Here is a 21,545-nt window from a genome sequence, read left to right on the forward strand (position 1 = left end):
TAATCTAGTAAAAAAATGCCAAGAGCCTTGATTAAGGCAGCGGTGGTGGAGAGAGAAAGAAGAGATGGTTGTCAATCAGGTGCTGATAGAATTTATTAGACTTGAACTTTTTATTGTAGGAGGTGAGAAAGGAAAGGAATTTGAGACCATCCTGGCTAACACAGTGAAACCCCGTCTCTACTAAAAATACAAAAAATTAGCCGGGCACGGTGGTGGGCGCCTGTGGTCCCAGCTAGTCGGGAGGCTGAGGCAGGAGAATGGCATGAACCCATAAGGCGGAGCTTGCAGTGAGCTGAGATTGCACCACTGCACTCCAGCCTGGGTGGCAGAGCTAGACTCTGTCACGGAAAAAAGAAAAAAAAAATGACTACTGCATTTCTGCTGACAGGGCTTGACATGATAGTTCTTTTTTTTTTTTTTTTTTTTTTTTCGAGATGGAGTTTCACTCTTGTCGCCCAGACTGGAGTGTAGTGGCGTGATCTCAGCTCATTGCAACCTCTGCCTCCCAGGCTCAAGCAATTTTCCTGCCTCACCCTCCCAAGTAGCTGGGATTACAGGCGCCTGCCACCACGCCCGGGTAATTTTTGTATTTTTAGTAGAGACAGGATTTCAACATGTTGGCCAAGCTGATCTCAAACTACTGACCTCAGGTGATCAGCCTGCCTCGGCCTCCCCAAGTGCTGGGATTACAGGCATGAGCCACTGTGCCCGGCCGATACATAATAGTTCTATTCATTGACATATGACCATAGGAGTTGGACCAATGTTGTGGAAAGATGAGTTCACTTTTAAGCCTGTTCATTTTGAAGTGCTTGGAAACCTAGTAACTCGTTGTATATAGGAGGCTGGAACCCAGGAAGGAGCACTGAGCTAAAGAAATAGATGTGGGGTGCCAGGTGCGGTGGCTCACGCCTGTAACCCCAGCACTTTGGGAGGCTGAGGCAGGCGGATGACGAGGTCAGGAGATCTAGACCATCCTGGCTAACACAGTGAAACCCCATCTCTACTAAAAATACAAAAAAAAAAAACATTAGCTGGGTGTGGTGGCGGGCACCTGCAGTCCCAGCTACTCAGGAGGCTGAAGCAGGAGAATGGCGTGGACCCGGGAGGCGGAGCTTGCAGTGAGCCGAGATCGCACCACTGCACTCCAGCCTGGGCGACAGAGCGAGACTCCATCTCAAAAAAGAAAGAAAAAGAAAAGAAATAGATGTGGGAGTTTTCAGCATAAAGTAAGACACTGACATGAATGAGACCACACCGGCACTAGAGCAGACAGAGATGAGACACAGTGATGGAGTCCAAAGCAGAAACATGAAGGGCATGGGTCTAGAAGAGGGTACAAAGACGACTAAGAATAAGATGTTGAGAGGGTACAAGAAGACCAGGAGAGTGTAGTAGTCTATTCTTGAAACAAAAGAAACAACAACATTGCCAAATATTTCTATGTGATCAAATAAGATTTTAAAAGAGGACCCTGGGTATTTTGAGATGATTTACTTATTGATTTTTATTTAGATAAGGAATGTGTGATCATTATGTAACTAGAATATATATAAATGTATAAGGTGAAAAATATATATAATTTTGAATAATTTTGAATAAGAATCACCCTAAATCCCACTGCCCAGTATAACTACTGTTAAAATTTTGATGTATATCTATCCAGACTTTTTCTATATGCAAATATATTCTCTATATCCAGATATATGTCTATATATAACAAAATGAGTTCATACTATAAAAATATTGGATGCTGCATAAATTTGCTTGTCATTCTTCCCCGAGACCATGATAATCTTCTCCACATCTTTCTAATTTCAGTGTATAAGCTGGGAAATCACATGATGTCCATTGAATTAAGTAACTAGAAGATCATTTGTAATTTTGCAAGGCTAATTTCAGTGGAATGGCGAGGGCAGAAGCCAGATTGTTGTGGGATGGGGAATGAGTAGGTAGTGAGGAAGTGGAACAGGCATTATAGACTACCCTTTCAAGAAGCTAGGCTGTGAAGGAGAAGGGAAGTATAGAATGTCAAGTGAGGAGTAGGATGGTGAGGGATATATATATTTTTTATTTTGTATTTTACTTTTTTTAATTGGACAATACTTTCCACTGCCTGGAAAGAGCCAGAAAAGGGGTGAAATTGAGGATACAGAAGAGAGAGTAAAATTGATGGAGTGAGGCCTCAGTCAGGAGGCAGGAAGGGATGGGATGCAGGAAAGAAGAACCAAGCCCCATCTTCTAATAAGGCAATTGGGAAGGAGTTAAGGATAGAAACAGATGGTTTCATACATTTGTAGATGTGTCACCTGAGGTGATTCTGGCCACCTTAGAATGATTATGGCTGGTGCCCACATGTATTGAGCTATTTGATGGTGTTTTGGACTTTCAGGAAACAAAGACCTTCCGTATTGGATTAGATCCCTTATCTGTTCATTTTTATCTCCAGAGTGGTATTGAGAGATGCATGTTAGAAAGGTCTAGTCTTCTCTGACAAACAGAAAGGTCAAAAATGGTCCCTAAACACTCAGTTACCTTAAACAATACATTAAGGATTTATTATCCACATATTTCTGTGAAGTTTCTTGAAGCTGTGTATTTTCTTAGCCTGTTCAGCCCCACAAGACTTACCACCCGTGAAATAACATATTGAACACATTTCAGGAAGTTGAATTGTATCTTGGAAAAAAACAGATTTGGAACAAACTTTGGTTGAATTCCATTAACCTTGGAAAAGCAAGCTTTAGCTCTCTTATGGGTAAAATTGGGATACTATCACTATTGACCTGACAGCAGTGTGAATGTAGCATAAGGTAACATAGGTCAAGTGCCTGAACAGTAACTGCTGAGACAGCGCGCTCAGCATGTGTTAGTGCCTTCCTCCATGACTGTCTGATACAGATGTTGTCACTCTCAGTGATTGACCAAGGACTCCCATTCACTCCAGCATACCAGGACTTGATGATAGCAACATGAAACTATTGATAATTATAATAAACTTTGGCCAATGACCTGTAGTGTTCAGTGAAATCGTTGTTGTTTTGAAATGTAAATATCATGAAATTAATGGAAAGGATTATACTATCTTGAGATGTACAAAATTAACAGGCCTCATTTGCATTTCCTAAAGCCATGGTAGATTCATTTGTTTATATTTACAGAAGCATATTACCTGAGGTATTTTTTGGCTCATAAATACAAAATTAAATCCCACAGATGACCAGAAGGAAAGCTAGGTTATTGTTTCTCTTTTTTACATATGATTTTCTGTATCAAAAGTTTAATAAGATGATTTACTAAGGAGTATATATGCTGAACACAACTTGTGCTGAAATGTCAATCCTCACTGTGAAAGACTTCTAGGCAAATATAATTGCTGTAATGTGTTATGACCTTTCAAGACTCATAATTCAATTGAAAGGGGCAAGGCTAACACAATGCAGGAGAATTATTTCCCATTTACTGTAGCTGCCACTGGACGCAAAGCAGTACCTGTTTACTTTAGATCCAGTGAATCAGCCAGTCTATGACATATTAAACTGCATGAGGCAGGTCTATTAGGCTTAAATAATTTCCCTATGAGTTTCTGCTACTTAATTCCTTTTTAACTCACCGGCACATGTGTGGATTTAACTTCGACTTTTAAAATAAAATATAATAATTCACTAGAGCTTGCTTTAAAAATACAAGTCCTTAGGTACTAATTAAGTATTTGTATAACCACTTAACTGTTGGAAATAGCTCTTAAATATCTGCATTTCTTTCTTTATATCATGATTACTTTGTCTCCTTGACTCTCCATCCTAGAGTTACTTGGATGCCTTTTCATAGCCTTGGTTAATTTGTTTCTGCATTTTTTCTGGCAGCAATTCAAAAGATCATTGATTATTTTCCCATTACTCTGTTGCACAAACTACTTAATATGGCTCCATCAATACATTCAAAATTCGGAGCTGCCATTTGTTACCTGTCTACTGCCTGATCTAAATGCCAAGTTGAAATGAAATGGTTTAATGGTCCCAGAGATGCCCATCCCCAGCAGAGCTCACTCTGTGAGGGCTCCCCTCTTGGTGAATGGTTCCTGCTTTTACAATCTGATGAGTCAGAACAAAGCTCATCTCTCTAATCAATATTAAGCATGTCTAATTCACTTTAATGTTTCCCACATCACCTAACTGGAGCTTGCACACAGTGGGTAGTTAGTATATAGGCATTGAATGAATGATGGATGGATAACTGAATGAAGGAAGAGACAGAAAACTTTTATTTAATAATGCATTATGGGATTGTACTTTTTGGCTAGAATATCAAAGCCTTTCAAAGAAATAATTGAGAAGCATTAGACTCTTGCATTAAAAGTAAAATTTATTTATATAAATTATTTAAAAACACTGTAATTAAATTTGAGTTTCTAATGCATTCTGGACATAAGTCCTCATTAAAAGTTTTTTTTTCGTTTAAAATTGGTTGTCTAACTTTTAAGTAAAGATATCTTATTATGAAAATTACTTTAAAAATTAACTCTTTTATGACTGTTATAATTTGAGGGTTTTCAACACCTTGTTGAATGGGATTCAAATTATATTGTGGTAACTATTGTAGGAAATTTGGGTTGGGTTCAAAAGGATTAGTTTTAGTATAACTCAAATGACTCTAGTAACAAAATAAAAGCTACATTTAGAAAAGAGAATATAGAAGGCATTCTGAAGGAGAACACTTATTTTTCCAGGTCTGTAGCAGCTAAAGTGGTGCATTCAGTAAAAAATCTCCTTCCTGCATCAGAACATTTGTATTATATTTTAACTATAATGTGTGCGTGTGTGTGTGTGTGTGTGTGTGTGTGTGTGTGTAGAGAGAGAGAGAGAAACTTGAACTTGGCAAAGAATCAAGCCCATGAGTACTCATAGCATTTTGAGTAATGCCCAACACTGCTAATCATTGTGAAAGTAAAGAGTCTCTGTTCCTGAATGCATGAGAAGGCACAAAACTTAGGTAAATCAAATAGATAACAACACAGGCAACTTGTATTCAAATCATGTATTTGAATTAGAATTGACTTAAAGTCATTCTAAATACTAATGGAATTCAGAGAAAAGAAAAGTCACTAGGGCTTGTGTAAACAGGGAGACTTCATGAAGAGGTTGGGACCTGAGAGGGTCTTGAAAACAAAATGCAATTTGAGTCAGTGAGAAGGAAGACTTCCTAGGAGGCATTGTGGGCTAATCTGTAGAGCTTGAACTATACTTTGCACAAAGTTACTCATGTGGAAATCAGAACTGAATCAAATATCACTGGTCTCAAAGTTACTTTTTCCTGAACAAAAATGGGGTACAATTTAACACATGTTAAATAAGCTAGTATCCTGTTCTAATATGTACTATACATTTTTCTAAAATACATAAATAAAAGTAAATGTGAAATACAAATTATGTTCTCTAAATAATACCAAGATGTCATGTGTTTTCAGGGTCTGGGGAAGTACTGAATAAGAATATGTCTAAAAATATGTCTGAAAGATATTTTAAAAGCTATTATTCTCTAGGAAATAGACCCACAATTGAAAAGATAAAGAACTGATACTTGAAAAGTACAAATAAATATTTGGATATTTCATATGTTTACATTTAATCAACAACATTTATGAAGGGCCTAACTCTCTACTATATGCTGCAGATGAGAGAAAATAAATGAAAAACTGAATTTATGTCTTAATGAGTTTATAACCTGGTGGGTTATGTCAAACTAATGGCAACTTCTTAATAAGCCAGTTAAGAAAAATTTTAAGATCTTCTGTTACTGACTGTAAATACAGTCTTGATTCAGGGGTTATGAAGATTCAGGTTGAGGATGTCAGTATTTGGATATTGGAGGATGAGAAGGAAGGTGTCCCAGATAGAAATTTTAGGAAGAGGCATGAACCATGTGTTGTAATGTTATACCCTGATCAGAGTAGAAGACTTTTGTTAAAGAAATAAGATCCAATAGAGCAGGGTCAGAAAGTGGAATATCTGACTGGTTACAAAGAGGAGTTGGGGCTTGTTGGAAAAGAGAATTAAGCAGTTGTTTTGGTTTTCTAGAAAAGCAATGTTTAGGATAATTAGTTTGGGCTAAATTTTACAGTGAGACTAAAGGAAGGCAGTTTGGTGGCTAGTTTGCTATAATCTAAATATGAAATGATGAGATTCTGGTGAAGATTTGAGATATATAGTTATTGAACATGAAATTCTAATTTATAGGCAGGAGAACAAAGAATAAATTAATTGCCAAAGAAGCTATGTTCCTATTAAATAATTTAAAGTTACTTTTGGACTATAAAGATAATTCCTCAAGATATGTTACCTGGAATACTAACAGTTCTGATTTTCAGTTGTGGGAATCTACTGTCCAAATCTGAATTGCGGTGTTGCTGAAGGATAATAAGCAAGTTGAACAATGTTAACCGTTGGTCAAGAAATTTCATTTAGACAATTTGGGTCCTTGATGGGACACTGGACACCTCACATGGCATATAGAGTAAGCACTACTTACCTGGATATCACATAGGTTCACACTCCAGTGGAAAACAACCCATAATTTAGGAGTAGACTGAGTCTGTGTATGTTTCCAAAATGAATTAAAATGATAAGACTATGAATGCAGTGAAAAGCAAGGAAATGAATTTGACAGATACTAAATTTTATTTTCAATTTCAAATTACTGGCTTTGTATTAGCATACTCCAGGAGTGGTGAATTTCTATAAAATTTGCACAGAGTATTAAATTTTATGAGTGTGCTATTGTAAGTATAAAAACCCATTTCAGTGAGATACGGACATGGTTATTTCTTTTTAATCAGCAAAGTCTAGGCCATATATTATTAGTCTCAACTTACCACCTTGAAAGACTTGAGGCTTTGGAGCTTTCTTTATATATAGTTTTGTGGTAACATTTTGTTTATTTGGGTAGAAGAAAAAGGAGATTCTCAGAAGGGTATAATAGTTTGATAAGTTTATTAAGGCATTCTTTAATATGCATTTATGCTTTGACATTGAGTATTATTATAGTAGTATTTTCAAATTATTAGAATGATATTTTTGTTCAGCAGCATTTCTTTGAGTGTTTTGTTAAAAGGTATGGGTTTACCAAGAATAGAAGTCTTGCAAATATTGTAATATTTGAGGAAAGTGCTAAACTATACTTTAGCAATAGCAGAGATACCCGCACCCCACCCTGCCTTCACTGCAAATAGCAAAAACTACTTAGACATTGCATATCACTGCAATTTTGAATAAAAGGGGTGACAGATCCTGTAATTACAGCAGCAGCTTGCATCTTGGGTCACCTCTCAGTTCACTGGGCCAGGGCTTTGAATGGTTATTGTGTAAAGAATAGTGATGGATGATATACTATCTCGTTATAGTCAAAGTTAGGGGAAATGAGCTTAGATTGAGCAGAGTTAATGGCGGAAGATAAGAAGCAGGGCTTTCCCATAGTTTGGCCACCAGACCAGGCAATTTTCATACACATGGTAGCACCAAGAAGAGTGACAAATGCCATCTTCCTCCCCCCTCCATTTGGACATGGTGTTGTCATGGCAGAGTGTATTCTGGTGGGAGCCAGGGTGCCTTTTACTCTCTAGGGATATGTATGTAATAAGACAAAAGATTTCTCCGGGTTTTTATTCCTCAACTTCTGCTCCTGTCTATGATACATACACACAGATACTCTCTTCAGCTCCAGAAAATAGCCCCTCTTACAATGGGGTATCCACATCCTAGAGGTACTTTAAAAAAAAAATTAACAGGCTGGGCACGGTGGCTACGCCTGTAATCCCAGCACTTTGGGAGGCCAAGGCGGGCAGATCATGAAGTCAAGAGATCGAGACCATCCTGGCCAACACGGTGAAACCCTGCCTCTACTAAAAATACAAAAATTAGCCGGGCGCGGTGGTGCATGCCTGTAGTCCCAGCTACTCGGGAGGCTGAGGCAGGAGAATCGCTTGAACTGGGGAGGTAGAGGTTGCAGTGAGTCTAGATCGTGCCACTTCACTCCAGCCTGGCAACAGAGCAAGTCTCCATCTCAAAAAAAAAATTAACAGAAAATTAGAACCACTGTCATAGTTCAGATAACATATTTGGAAGGCTTAGTTTTATAGTCCCCAAATAAAGAGGCGTTGTTCCTACTGGTCATGTGGTCTGAGCAGAGATATCCCATATCTTCCTGATAACTACTCCCCCACTGGCATGTGTGGTGATGGTTCCTGATTACAACAGTGGTTCTTAAAGTATCATTTCTGGACTAGCAGCAGCAGCATCCTCTGCAAACTTGTCACAAATGAAAATTCTCCAACCCACCCCAGACCTAATGAATCAGAAACTCTTCGGGTGGGTCCCAGAATTTGTGTGTTAGCATAGCCTGTAGGTGATTGTTATGGACACACAAATCTGAAAACTATTTGTATTTGTTTCCTATTGCATGTGTTAGTGCCTTCCTCCATGACTGTCTGATACAGTCAGTAAAAAAGTTACCAAACTCAGTATGTGGTAACTTACCAGGATATTACTACTTAGTTTTTGAAGGTCAGAAGTTTAGGCAAACATGGCTGGGTGTCCTTCTTCGGATCTCTCAAGGCTGAAATCAAGGTGTTGATAGGGCTGTGTTCCTTACTGGAGGCTCTGGGGAAGAATCCACTTCTCACCTCATTTAGGTTGGTGACTGAATTCAGTTACAGGTGGTTGTGGAACTGAGACCTCCATTTCTTTGCTGACTTTCAGCCAGAACTCATTCAGCTCCCAGAGGCCACCCACATTCTTTTCCATGCTTTTTATGTGGCCCATCTAGCAACTAGGTTAAGTTTTTCTCAATTCAAATCCCTCTGCCTTTTCCCTTAGCCCTACCCGTCCTATATCCTCTTCTGCTGTATCTCTATCATGTTCTCTTCCACCGATAGCCAGGAGAAATATCTGATTTTGTTTGTTTGTTTGTTTTTGTTTTTTTTTTTGTTTTGAGATGGAGTCTCACCCTGTCACCCAGGCTGGAGTGCAATGGCATGATCTCGGCTCACTGCAGCCTCTACCTACTGGGTTCAAACAATTCCCCTGCCTCAGCCTCCCGAGTAGCTGAGATTACAGGTGGCCACCACCACACCTGGCTAATTTTTTTGTATCTTTAGTAGAGATGGGGTTTCTACATGTTGGCCAGCTGGTCTTGAACTCCTGACCTCGTGATCCTCCTGCCTCGGTCTCCCAAAGTGCTGGGATTACAGGCATGAGCCACCATGCCCGGCCAAAAGATCTGCTTTTTAAGGGCTCATGTGATTACATTGGTTCTACCCAGATAATTCAGGATAATTTCCCTTTTTTAAAGGCCACTGATTGGTAAACTTAATTGCATCTGTAAAATCCCCTTGATCTTGTAATGTAAGATATTTACAAGCACAACACAAGGGGGCTGAGGTCACTGGGCCAAAATTTTGTCTACTTTGCATTACACCTCACAGATTTCTTCTCTTGACTTTTCCAGGCCCCTGTGTTGCTCACTAGCTGGCCCAGCTTTATGGTCAGCATCCGACTCTTACCACGTAAGACCAATGGTAACTTGGGGAAACTGACCTCAAGACTTGCTTTGTCTCACCAGGAAAAGCAGCCACATTGCCCATGAGCCCCACACATGTATTAGAACACCTGCTGTTGGTGTCTCCCTCATCTAGTCTAACATACCTTTATATCACTCTCTTGCCTCTTCCTTTCTCATTCTTCAGAAATGGCTGGCTCCTCATTTTTTTATTTGTGTCCTTACCTCTATTTCCTCCCATGATTCAGAAGCTCCAGGGTGTAACTAAGCCTTGGGATTCTTCTCTAGAAGCAGTACTCCAGAGTGGTTTTGAGCATAAACTCTGATGTCCAGACAATTTAGGTTCAAGTTTTTTAATTTATTTTTAGATGAGGTTTTACTCTACCACCCAGACTGGAGTGCAATGGCATGATCTTGGCTCTGCCTCTGCCTCCCGGGCTCAAGCCATCTTCCCACCTCAGCCTCCGGAGTAGGTAGAACTACAGGTGTGCGCCACTACGCCCAGCTAATTTTTGTATTTTTTTTTTTTTTTTTTTTTTTTTTTGGAGATGGGGTTTCATCATTGTTGCCCAGACTAGTCTCAAACTTCTGGACTCAAGCAATCTTCCCATCTCAGCCTCCCAAAGTACTGGGATTACAGACATGAGCAATCGCACCCAGCCAAGGTTCAACTTTTATGACCATGAGCAACTTTCTTAACTGTTTTATGCTGTAGTTCCCTCGTTTAGAAGTGGGTGGTAATAGTAAAAGGTCATTAGCCAGTATTATTTTACTCATGGAAAAAACAATTTAATGTTACTAATAATACCTGCCACCTACCCTAAATAGGGGAGAAATTTAAAGAAATAAATGCAAAAAAGGCAGAGAAAAAAGCAATTCAAGGTTTTCAGACTTGATTCTTGAAATGCTAGAGAAATTTAGAAAATTCACCTTATCTCATCTCTCTCCCTTTCTCAATAAATCTGTTTTTTCAGGCATCTTGTCTTGTGAGATTTCCAGTGGCATCCCTACCCCAATTGGTGTCTTGAAGTTTAGGATGATACTCATGTAGACAACACTGCAAAGAAGAAAAACCATCACTTTTGCATGTGCAATTATTCCACCAATTTTCAGAACAAATCTTTTAATAATATAACGTTATCACCATCCTTGTTTTACAAACAATGAAACTGAAGCTTAGGTAATGTAACTGACTCAACATCATACGTGCAGAAGTAGGTGAATTATCTCCACAGCTCTCTGATAATGACAGGCATTATCAGTCATTCGCTTCTTCTGAATTTTGTATCAACTAAAGCTAGCCTATCATATAATAAAGCTTTGTGGAATTTGATGGCAGTAGTGCTCAGTATTGGTGAAGAAAAAAATTCATGAGGAGAATCTGAACCTGGAGCTTCATGGAGAGAAAGCAGGTTTGGGTGGTCCCCTTGGCAACTGGAAAGCATCCTGGACTATCGTGCTGCTATAGAACAGTAGAAAGAATGGAGATAACTTAGAAAGGTGAGGCAGAGAATTCCAAAGACATTTTCCAGGAAGGTTTGAGAAGGAGAATTTCTGCAGTGAACGATGCACTGCATTAACATATCTGGCATTTGAAGGCATTCCTTGGGGTATGGGAACTCGAGTCAGTTTCTACTTATCAGGACACTGTCCAAGGAAACAAGCCCCTTAACCCTTGGCTGCTTCATAGAGGAGCACATTTTGCTCTGACTTTCTTTTCCGTCAGGTTTTGTATTTTCTATCATGAGTGACAAATGGCTGATAGCATCCTGGCCTGTGCCTCTTTCTTACCACCACAGAAAGAATATGAAATTATCTGAAGTATTACCAGGTGGGCTATATTATTACCTTACATGGAAACACAATTTAAAACTTCTTTCTGTCTTTTTTTTTTCTTTTTTTGAGAAAGGATCTCATCCTGTTGCTCAGGCTAGAGTGCAGTGGCACAATCATGACTCACTGAAGTCTTGACCTCCCTGGGCTCAAGTGATCCTCCCACCTCAGCCTCCTGAGTAGCTGGGACTACAATATTGTGCCACCATGCCCACCTAATTTTTGTATTTTTTGTAGATATTGGGTCTCACTATGTTGTCCAGGCTGGTCTCAAACTTCTGGGCTCAAGCAGTCCACTCACTGTGGCCTCCCAAAGTGCTGAGATTACAGGCATGAGCCACTGTGCCCAGCTAAAACTTTTCACGAAGAAACTCTCCTCAGAAATTAAAATTCTAGGAGCTTTCTCATAGGCTTGTAACATCGTGCTGTATGGAAGAAGACACACTTGTTGTCTTTTGTTATTTACAATTTCGTTTTTCACTCTTTGACTGTATCCAGTCTGTATTGTAAGTCTCTCTACCAAAGGTAAGTAAAATATGATTTTTTTACTTTGACTTCAAATCAGTGAGAAGAAATTTATATGCTTTATGTAAATTTTCTTTTGTGGGCAAACAGACTGTATTAATTGCACAGATGGAATTGAGACTATATATCATTTTATCCTCAGAAAGATGAAGGGCTTGTGAAACTGCACACTTGATTTGTTTTCTTATTTTCTCGTTTGTGTCAATTTGGTTGTTCCACATAGAGGAGTGTAAATCTGGATCTCTATTTTAATGAGTGTTTACCTGTTACTTCAGAGATAAAGAATTGCCAAAAAAGAAAATTTAAATTTGAGAAAATAATGACAATAACAATAATAACAAATATTTCCAGGAATGTTAGCATGCTTTCTATCCATTAAGTTATTTAATCCTCACAATAAGCCTATGAAATCCTTATTTTCCTGATTTTTCATTTGAGGAAACTGGGACTCAGAAAGGGCAGGCAATTGGACAATATCACAGAGCTAATAAATTGCAGGGCTTCAATTTTTTTTTTTCAGTATACTTTCCTTATTTGTTTATTTTCAGTCTTTCCCTCCAGAATGTGATCTCTGCCGAGACAGCAGATATTTTTGCTGGTTTTGTCCACTGATATAGCCCTGCTGCCTAGAACAATGCCTGGCCCAGAGTATATGATAAATTCTTGTATGGCATGGCTTCAATTTTAACAAAAGTCTATTTGATACCATTGTGTTAGCTATTGCTGATTAAGAGTTAATAGCAAAATCTCAGTGGCATGCAACATACAACAGCGGACATATACTTCTTGATCATGTGTTGATGGTTTGGTTGAGAGCTGGCTGACTAGGCTTAACTTAGCTGTGCTTGGCTTCAGCTCCAGCTCAGATTCAGGTGTGCTCCATGTGCCTTTCTTTCTTTTTGGACCAGTAGGTTATTTGTGACTCTTATGGCAGAAGGCAGTAGCACGGAGGAGTAGCCCAACTAAGTAAGCACATTCCAAATGTCTACTCACATCATATTCCTTAACATTCCTTTAGCCAAAGCCCAATAGCAATGGAATAGGAAAATATTCTCTTCTCATGGAGGTGAGGATGGGGAGGAAATGACTATTTGATGAGAAATCCTCCAATCTACCTCAAACGCCTGTGCATTTTCTCTGTCCTTCCTAATTCATAAATATTGAATGTACAGGTGGGATGACATTCTTGGTTAGGAGTCACCTTATTGTGTGTGCTTGTCAGAGGGGCCACACACCAAATCATCAATTCCTATTTTCTGACTATCATTGCCTCCCTTTTTGCTCTAGAGGATGCTTGACTCATTTTGCCTTCTCTGCCCTAATTTGTTCATGCTAGAACTCTGGAGGCAAAGATCATTAATGAGTGAATCTAGAAGACTATGGTTATGATTATTATCCTGGAATAGAATCTTTTTTTTCTGTTTTCATGCAATTCCAATTAGCCAAGGGATTTTTTAAGGAAAATGTTCCTACTACAAGGTCTAATACGGACAGCAGAAAGCAATCCAATGTTTTGAAAGTAGCAGGACATGCAGGATGGGAATACTTTTTCTAGAAACAGCAAACTATAAAGATGATACCAGCTGAGGTATCACAGGCAGGGGAGCTTCTTACCTTCTTCTACCTTGTGCTCAATAGCTGATATGAAGCTAAAGTGCCCCTTAGAGGCAACTCAAAGGGAATCTTGCCTATCAACATCATGGGTTTAGAGGTGGGGATTTTGCAGTCCCCACCGCCACTCCTTTTGTTCACTGCTAATGTAAGGTTAGTAAACTAAATGGTGAAAAGACTATGGAGTAGAGACAGAATTCCTGGTTTTAGTCTCAACTGTATGAGAAACAGCATGGCTGGAAAACAGCATTTCACATTTCTAGGACTTATTTGTCCACTTCAACAAATTAGTACCGTGTAACCTTTTCTTTGCTACTGAATTTTACCTTTGTCACAAGAAATGACTGAAAAGACTGATCCTCAAAGGAATAAATTAACTTGAGTGATTTGTCTGGAAACTATTGTTCTTTTATTTTTAGATTTATAAGGGCTCTGTGACCTTCAGGACTGAAGGCCCTAACTAACTCTTGCTTCTTGGCTCATAGTTGGCTTGAGATCTTTGTTTAAGGAGTATCCTTCACTTCTGCTTGATGCATGCTAGATTCATGTCTCCGTTGTGATTTCCCCAGCATTTTTGTCATGTTTTAAAAGTTACATAATGGAACAGCTATAATTTTATGTGCCTTCCTTGATCTATCAGCGTATGTCTACCAGCGTGCCCATGTTATAATGGAAATTCTCGATGCAGTCTTACCCAGTACCTGTCACTATCATGTTACAATGACTTCATGACTGAGTGTCCAGCTTTCCTACAGAACTTCCTTGTTCATCATCATTATTATGCCACTTGTGATTCCATCAGAGTTTGAAAAAGGTTCTCAGGGAACTTCTCCAGAAACTTGCAATAGCTGTACCATAAGTACTGGACTAAGATCACTTAGGTAGGTCTGGCTTCAGTAGGGATGAAGGTATCCCAGTGTCTGCAGGAAGCATCTGGCATCTTTATCCTTCTATGGCATGAGAAGGTGTGTTGCCCAGCCACAGAATTCTGTATATGACAGAGCTGCTTTGTGGCAGTTGGTAGTGTGAATGGGAAATGTGTAAAGTGTTTTTAGGTTTTTGGAGGACAGGCAGCATGTCGGTGCCAACTATTGTTGTGATGAAGAAACCCAAATCTAAATCGGTCTGTATGGTTGGATTGCTATGCTTAGTTTATTTAAAACATGGCATTTGGAGAGAGTTAAAATACCAGCACACTGTGTCTTTGCCTCTACTTTTTTTCTAAAGCAAATTGGTTGGGTCTATTTGCAAAAGCATTAGCTGTAGGAGAGCCAGTAAAGAGGCACATTTCTACTAGTGCCTATTGTGATAGGCATTCTTTGTCATCTTAATTCTAGTAGAAATAATCATCTACATTGATTTATAAGCTTGGAATTGAATGGGGACATTGATTCAAAATAAAAGAACAGCCATGGACACTTTGATTTTTGTTGGTATTAAGGCAAATCATTCAGATTCGGTTTGTACAATCTAAGGTTGCTTGTCCAGTGGTTAGATGTCAGAATGTATTTAGCAATTTCTTAATGAAAGAAACAAACCCCTGATAGAATGTATAATTTTTTGGGGGGGTGAAGGGGCTAGAACTATAATTTTTTGCTTGTTACATGGAGACTGCTACCTGCATGTCAGTGGTTCTTAGGTAAGAGAGGATTGCTTTAGAGTGAAATAAATAACCTTATCAGTCACTGATTTTATGGGACAAGAATGTAAATGTTGTGAGTAATCAGAGAGCATGTAAATAGTAGCAGATAATTTTTCAGAACCATTGGCACTTAGTTTGAAGGTGTCTTTCTTATTTAAGAGACTGAAACTCTTCCCCCAAGGAGTATGATATTCTCAGGGGTCAGTTATGATGTGAAGAAAAAAGTAGCCTTTTGTTATAAAGGGGTTCCTACATTTAGTAATCATTGGTGGATTTACTTTGCTTCCTGCTATTCTTTGTTGTTCTCTCCAGAACGACATTGATGACCCTTCCTCACCTCTCCCATAGTCCTCTCTGTGTTTCTTAATCACAACATGTGTCACACTGAGACCTAATTGTTCCCATATTTGGCTGTTTCTAACTTTAAACCTTAAGCTATTTGAGAGCAAGACCGAAATCTTTCGCAGCATATAGCAGATAGGTATGCATACTCATTGTTGAGTAAATGAAATATTTCAGTGGTTATTGGGTCCCAAAAGCAGGCCTAAGGTACACCAGTATACTGAGGAGGACTCAGTTTTTAATCTGATTCCAACATTGCTACCTCACAGTGTACTAGTCTGGTTTTCCCCATCTCTAATTTGACCAGGTTGGACCAGAGAGGCTATCTTCCAGTATGTTCTAAGTTTCAGTGATTTACTCATTTTGAATCACCAAAGTTACAATTTATTTCAAAGATGATTATTTCTAACTGATAATGTGTGTTCCCATAGGGAGCATGACTTCGGCAACTTCACCTATCATTCTGAAATGGGACCCCAAAAGTTTGGAAATCCGAACACTAACAGTGGAAAGGCTGTTGGAGCCACTTGTTACACAGGTAAGGGATGCTTTGAAACCACTTTGTTATATATGTGTTTCTATTGTGATTATATCCTGACTCTTGAAAAAACTTAGACATCCTTAAAAGAGAATAAATCATGCCATAATTCCAATTACTGAATATATATTACTGCCTGAACTATGGGCAATCTCATTGCCCTATAACATTCGAAGTGGCTTTTAAAAACTATTCATATGATTTTTGAAATTAAGTTGATGAGATAATTGAAAAGGGGTCCTTGGTGAAGGGGGCCCTCATTTATGGTAATGGATTCAAAGTCTAAATAAACTATTTCTCCTGCACTTTCAGATGCTAATGCACCATTATGAAAAACTGTGTTGACTATACAACAGCAATATATATTTATTGAATTACTTTTCTTTCAGTTTACAAAGCAGAATTCATCCTGTCGGAGTGATGAGATGTTCCCATTTTTGTGTTGTCACAGTTGTCACATTTCCATAAGATAACTGTCAACAGAAAAATATCATCAGGATTTTTAAGTGTTATAAGTTAATTTTTAGTGTCTTGTTAAGCATACTCTTTACTGTTTTAACTCTGAGATTCCTGGGATGTAAATTTTTTTTTACCAAATTATAATAGTTAGAGGCATTTATATTGTCCTGTGGCTGCTATAACAAATTCCTATCTACTTAGTGGCTTGAAGCAGCACAAATTTATTATTCTAGAGGTCAAATATCCTAGTCAAGGTATTGGTTGGCTTGCATTCCTTCTGGAAGCTCTAGAAGAAAATCCATTTTCTTGCTTTTCCCATCTTCTAGAAACCACGTCACTTCTTTGACCTCCTTCTCTCTATTCAAAGCCAGCAATGTAGCATCTTCAAATTTCTCTTGCACTCTGACCTTTGCTTCTGTCCTTGCATCCCATCTCTGAAATTGTCTTTCCTACTTCCTTCCAATAAGGACCCTTGTGATTATGTTCAGTCCACCCAAATACTCCAGAAAAATCCTCCCATCTCAAGATCCTTAACCCAATCACATTCAAAAAGGCTTCTATTGCCATTTAAGGTAACATATTTACAGTTTCCAGGGATTAGGATGGAGTTACTTTGAGGACCATTATTCAGTCTGCCATAGTTTGCCCTCTGGCTCCCAAAGATTCAGATCCTTCCTTTATGCAAAACACATTTCACCACATTCTCCGGTCTCCAAAAGTCTCAACCAATCATAGTATCAACTCAAGGTCAAAATATCGTCTAAATTTCATCAGCTTAAAAGTCCCAAATCTCATTATCCAAATTATTTAAATTAGGTATGGCTGAGGATCTCTTTATAATCTGTCCTTGAGCAGAGTTCCTCTCCATCTGTGTAGCTGTGAAACTACAAAACAAATTATATGTTCCCAAAATGCAACGGAGGGACAGGCATAGGATAACAGTTACAGACATTCCTACATAAAAAGGGATAAAGTGGAAGGAAATGTCTCAAGAAATGTAGAAATCTACATGGGAAAATTCCATTAGATTTCAAGGCCTGTGAATAATCCTCTGCGGCTTCAGTCTGCTCTCTGGGCCTAGTCCAGAATTATTTCTTCATTTTCATGAAGGGTTGCACATATTTTCAACCAGGTATTCTTGTCAGCCATCTCCTACCTGTAGAATTTTGAGTGTCCATCAGCCTTTGTGCGTTTCATCCCTTTTCTGCCTATTTCAATCCAAGCTGATGGTGTTACCACCATTGTAGGATTCTCAAGAACATTGTGATTTTCCTGTGTACATCTCTAGGATTCACTCCATTAGAAAAACAGGCTCCTCTACAGATCTTTCTTGGATAATTTCATCTCCATTTTTGGCCTCTGTTGAAGTGGCTGAGGGGATCCACGAATTACATGCCTAATCACTTCAAAGAGCCCTCCTTTCACTCGGACCTTTTAATCCTTATAAAGCACTAGGAAAATGTTATCCAGACATAAAATTGGCTTTCTCTTCAAGTATGCTTTCTTGAAAGCACGTCTCCTAATTTTAGCCTTTTGAAGTCTTCATAGGTTGAGAATTTTCCCAATCATCAAGTCCTGGTTTCTTTTGGCTTAATAGTTATTCCCTTTATTCATCTTTTTCCTCTCACATTTCACTATAAACAGCAAGAAGAAACCAGGCCACTCTTTCAACACTTTGCTTAGAAATCTCTTCAGCTAAATATGTAAGTTCATCACTTGTAATTCTGACTTCCGTAGGAATCAGTCCAGCTGAGCTTTCTGCCACTATAAAACAAAAATTCTCTTTTCTCTGGTTTCCAATAACACGTTTCTCATTTCCTTCTGAGGCCTCACCAGCATCTCCTTTAATGTCCACATTTCTACCAATGTCTATTTATGGCAACTTAGATATTCCCCAAGAAGTTAAAGGTTTTCTCTACCATGCTCCTCACTTTCTTCTGAGTCTGCACCAGCAGAGCCTTTAACCAAATCTTTATTTTTGATAACAGTCTGTTCAAGGAGATCTAGAATTTTTGTATTATGATTCTCAAAATTCTTCCAGCCTTTTCTCATTACCAATTCCAAAGCCACTGTCTATATTTTTAGGTATTTGTTACTAGCAGTGCCCCACTTCCAAGTACCAAAATCTGTGTTAGTTTCCAACTGCTGCTATAACAAGTTTTCACAAATGTATTAGCTTAATATAAAACACATTTATTGTATAGTCCTGGGAGTGAGAAGTTCTAAGACCAGTGTGGCTCTAGGGAAGCATCTAGTTCCTTGCCTGTTTCAGCGTCTGCAGTCCACCTGCATTCCTTGTTTGTGTCACCTTCTTCCATTTTAGAGCCAGCAGCACAATGCTCCAAATCGCTCCGATTTCAGCTTAAACTGTTATATTTCCTTCGATGAATCTTAATTCTACTGCTTCTCTCTTATGAAGATCCTTGTGATTACACTGGGCTCACTCATATATTCCAGGATAATCTCTCCATCTTGACATCCTTAACCTAAGCACATCTGCAAATTCCCTTTTGCCATTTAAGGTAGCACATTTGCAAATTCCAGGGATTAGAATGTGGACATCTATGTATGTAATTGGAGAACATTTTATGAGATTCATGCATATTTTTCATTCAGTCATGACTCTTGTTAGTTCTATACAAATTTCTGTAAGAAACACCTAATATTGATATGCTTACCTAATACTGATAGGAAGTATGTTGGCCACCTACTCAGATTGTACCCTGTGGTCTAGGGCTGATTCATGAATTTTTAATGGTCTACAGTAAGAACAAAATTGAGGATAAACACATGAAATTTTTATAGGAATTTGACAGTAATTTTTTGTCTGCTGAACCTAAATATAAAATATGGACTTGTATATGTTTAATTTTTAAAATTATTCATTATGTTGTGTTTTATAAAATATTGGTCTGTGAGATATTGGAATAATAAAAATGTAGCCTTTCATCATAGATAGCTTGAGAAAGACTGTCTTAGGAGATATGTTGGAGTCAGAACAATCTGGTCTAAAAGGTACTTCTGCCAGATCAGTTAAAAAGTGAGTGACCTTTTCCTAGCCTTGGAGTTTACACTTAAGAGTACATATAAGTATATTTAATCCTTATCATACAGATTAAATGAAAGAAAATATTAGAATACAGTACCTGGTATAAAACAAGCGTTGAGTAAATGTAGCTTCTGTTTTTCCTGTTTGATGGCTATATATTCAGGCTCATGCTAGTCATAAACCAATACTGTATAATTTATGAGAAGGATATAAGTGAATTAGGCATGGGCTAGCACAGTATTACACTTATAGAGCCTTATGTGTTAAAATTTATATACTTATATTTTACCTTTGAATTTAGCTTATCTAAATAATGGCACACCTAAGATTATAATTAAAAATTCTTTTTGGCTAGGCGTGGTGGCTCATGCCTGTAATCCCAGCACTTTGGGAGGCCAAGGCAAGAAGATCACTTGAAGTCAGGAGTTCAAGATTAGCCTGGCAAACATGGCAAATCCCCATCTCTACTAAAAATACAAAACTTAGCCAGGTATGGTGGTACCTGCCTGTAAACCCAGCTACTCAGGAGGCTGAGGCAGGATAATCACTTGAACCCAGGAGGCAGAGGTTGCAGTGAGCCAAGATCATGCCACTGCACTCCAGCATGGGCGACAGAGCGAGACTCCATCTCAAAAAAAAAAAAAAAAGTCTTTTTCATATGCCTTTTAGTCCAGTTATCTAAAGTCCTTCTGTTGCAGACAAAAGCAATGCATTAAAATATTTTCTCAAATTAAGGAAAGTGAAGTGGCTAATTCATATTTGTTCACATAATACAGTAGAATGCTTAAAACTTTTGTTGAATTTCATACAGAGATTTGGCACTGTAAGTAGTCTTAACATCCTTCCAGTCTCCTATCTATGTGCTTTATATTTCCTCCTAGTATTCCATACTGATTTTAAAAAATTAAATATGTGAATTTTAAGACGGATTTTCCATATGATATTACTTCCCTACAATACATGACTGTGTTATCAATACTAACTAATTCTTCCCTTGGAATTAAACCTTCATGATAGGACTGATGTGACTGTTGACCCTTAAAGGACTTATGAATAAGAAAGAAGAGATAAGGGAATATTAGCTATAAACTTCTTGCTCAACATTTAAAGCAAACTGGAACTGTGAGAGGGAACCAAACCAAGGCCCTGGTTGTATCAAACACATAAACACAACTTTATGAATTGAACAAAATTCATAGCAATATGCAATGATACAGTATGCTCATAGCTATCCCACAGTTTCTAATAAGGATGGATAAGGTATGAAATGAAAAACAGAAGTTATGGGGTTCTGAGTAAAATTCTTTCACTGTCATGAGAAAAATGACATTAGGAATTTACTGTTGATGAGTATTTAAAATATCCCACAAAACCTTACCTTATATCAATAATGATATATATGAGGCCTATACATTTATTTCATAATGTTGAAATGGCAAGATTCCTTTTGGAGAAATTGTACATTATTAAAATTATGAAACTGCTAATGAGAAGGGATTCATCTTAGGAAGTTTAGTCCTTGAAAGTGTCTGAAATTTTTATAAATTCAAAAAAGGAGGGAGTTTCAATAGGTCACATTCTGTATTAAGAAGCTTTATTAGAAAACTAACACAATTTATTAGGCAACTTTATTACAAAACTAAAAAAAAATTATTAGGAAATTAAGAAACACTCTTAGATAACTCTTAGAACCAAAGGGAAATTACAACTATATATGAGTTAATGAAAAAGAAGATCCCTTCCTAACAAAATAGACACATCCAGTAAAAGCTATCATCAGTATAGAATTTTAGCTTTAGATAGCTTTGAAGAAAGAAAAGATATAAAAAATAAACTATGAATCTTAGGGAATTAGAAAAAAACATCAAAAGAAACTAGGAAAATATAATTTAATAACAAGGAAAACTGGAATCACTACAATAGAATGCAAATGTAAAAATGGCTAAATAAGCTCAAAATTTGATTATTCTTTGAAATGGCCAACATAAACCCCT

At 37.9% G+C, this 21,545-nt stretch overlaps 1 protein-coding gene across 7 annotated transcripts in view; it reads left to right on the forward strand.

The window, feature by feature from the left end:
* The window catches only part of CTNNA2 (catenin alpha 2), a 1,208,900-nt gene that overhangs the window by 207,944 nt on the left and 979,411 nt on the right, over window positions 1-21,545 (forward strand). For 6 of the 7 annotated variants that reach the window (XM_030827614.1, XM_030827615.1, XM_030827616.1 and 3 more), the window contains one exon: window positions 15,937-16,043. In XM_030827614.1, coding sequence (XP_030683474.1) covers window positions 15,942-16,043 — 102 coding nt within the window. In that variant the 5' untranslated portion in view covers window positions 15,937-15,941. Of the gene's footprint in view, window positions 1-9,088; window positions 9,111-15,936; window positions 16,044-21,545 lie in introns of those variants that run through there. The other variant, XM_030827618.1, reaches the window with a different exon arrangement.

This window comes from Nomascus leucogenys, chromosome 14, assembly GCF_006542625.1.
Source record: "Nomascus leucogenys isolate Asia chromosome 14, Asia_NLE_v1, whole genome shotgun sequence".
In the NCBI taxonomy this organism is placed as follows: Eukaryota; Metazoa; Chordata; class Mammalia; order Primates; family Hylobatidae; genus Nomascus; species Nomascus leucogenys.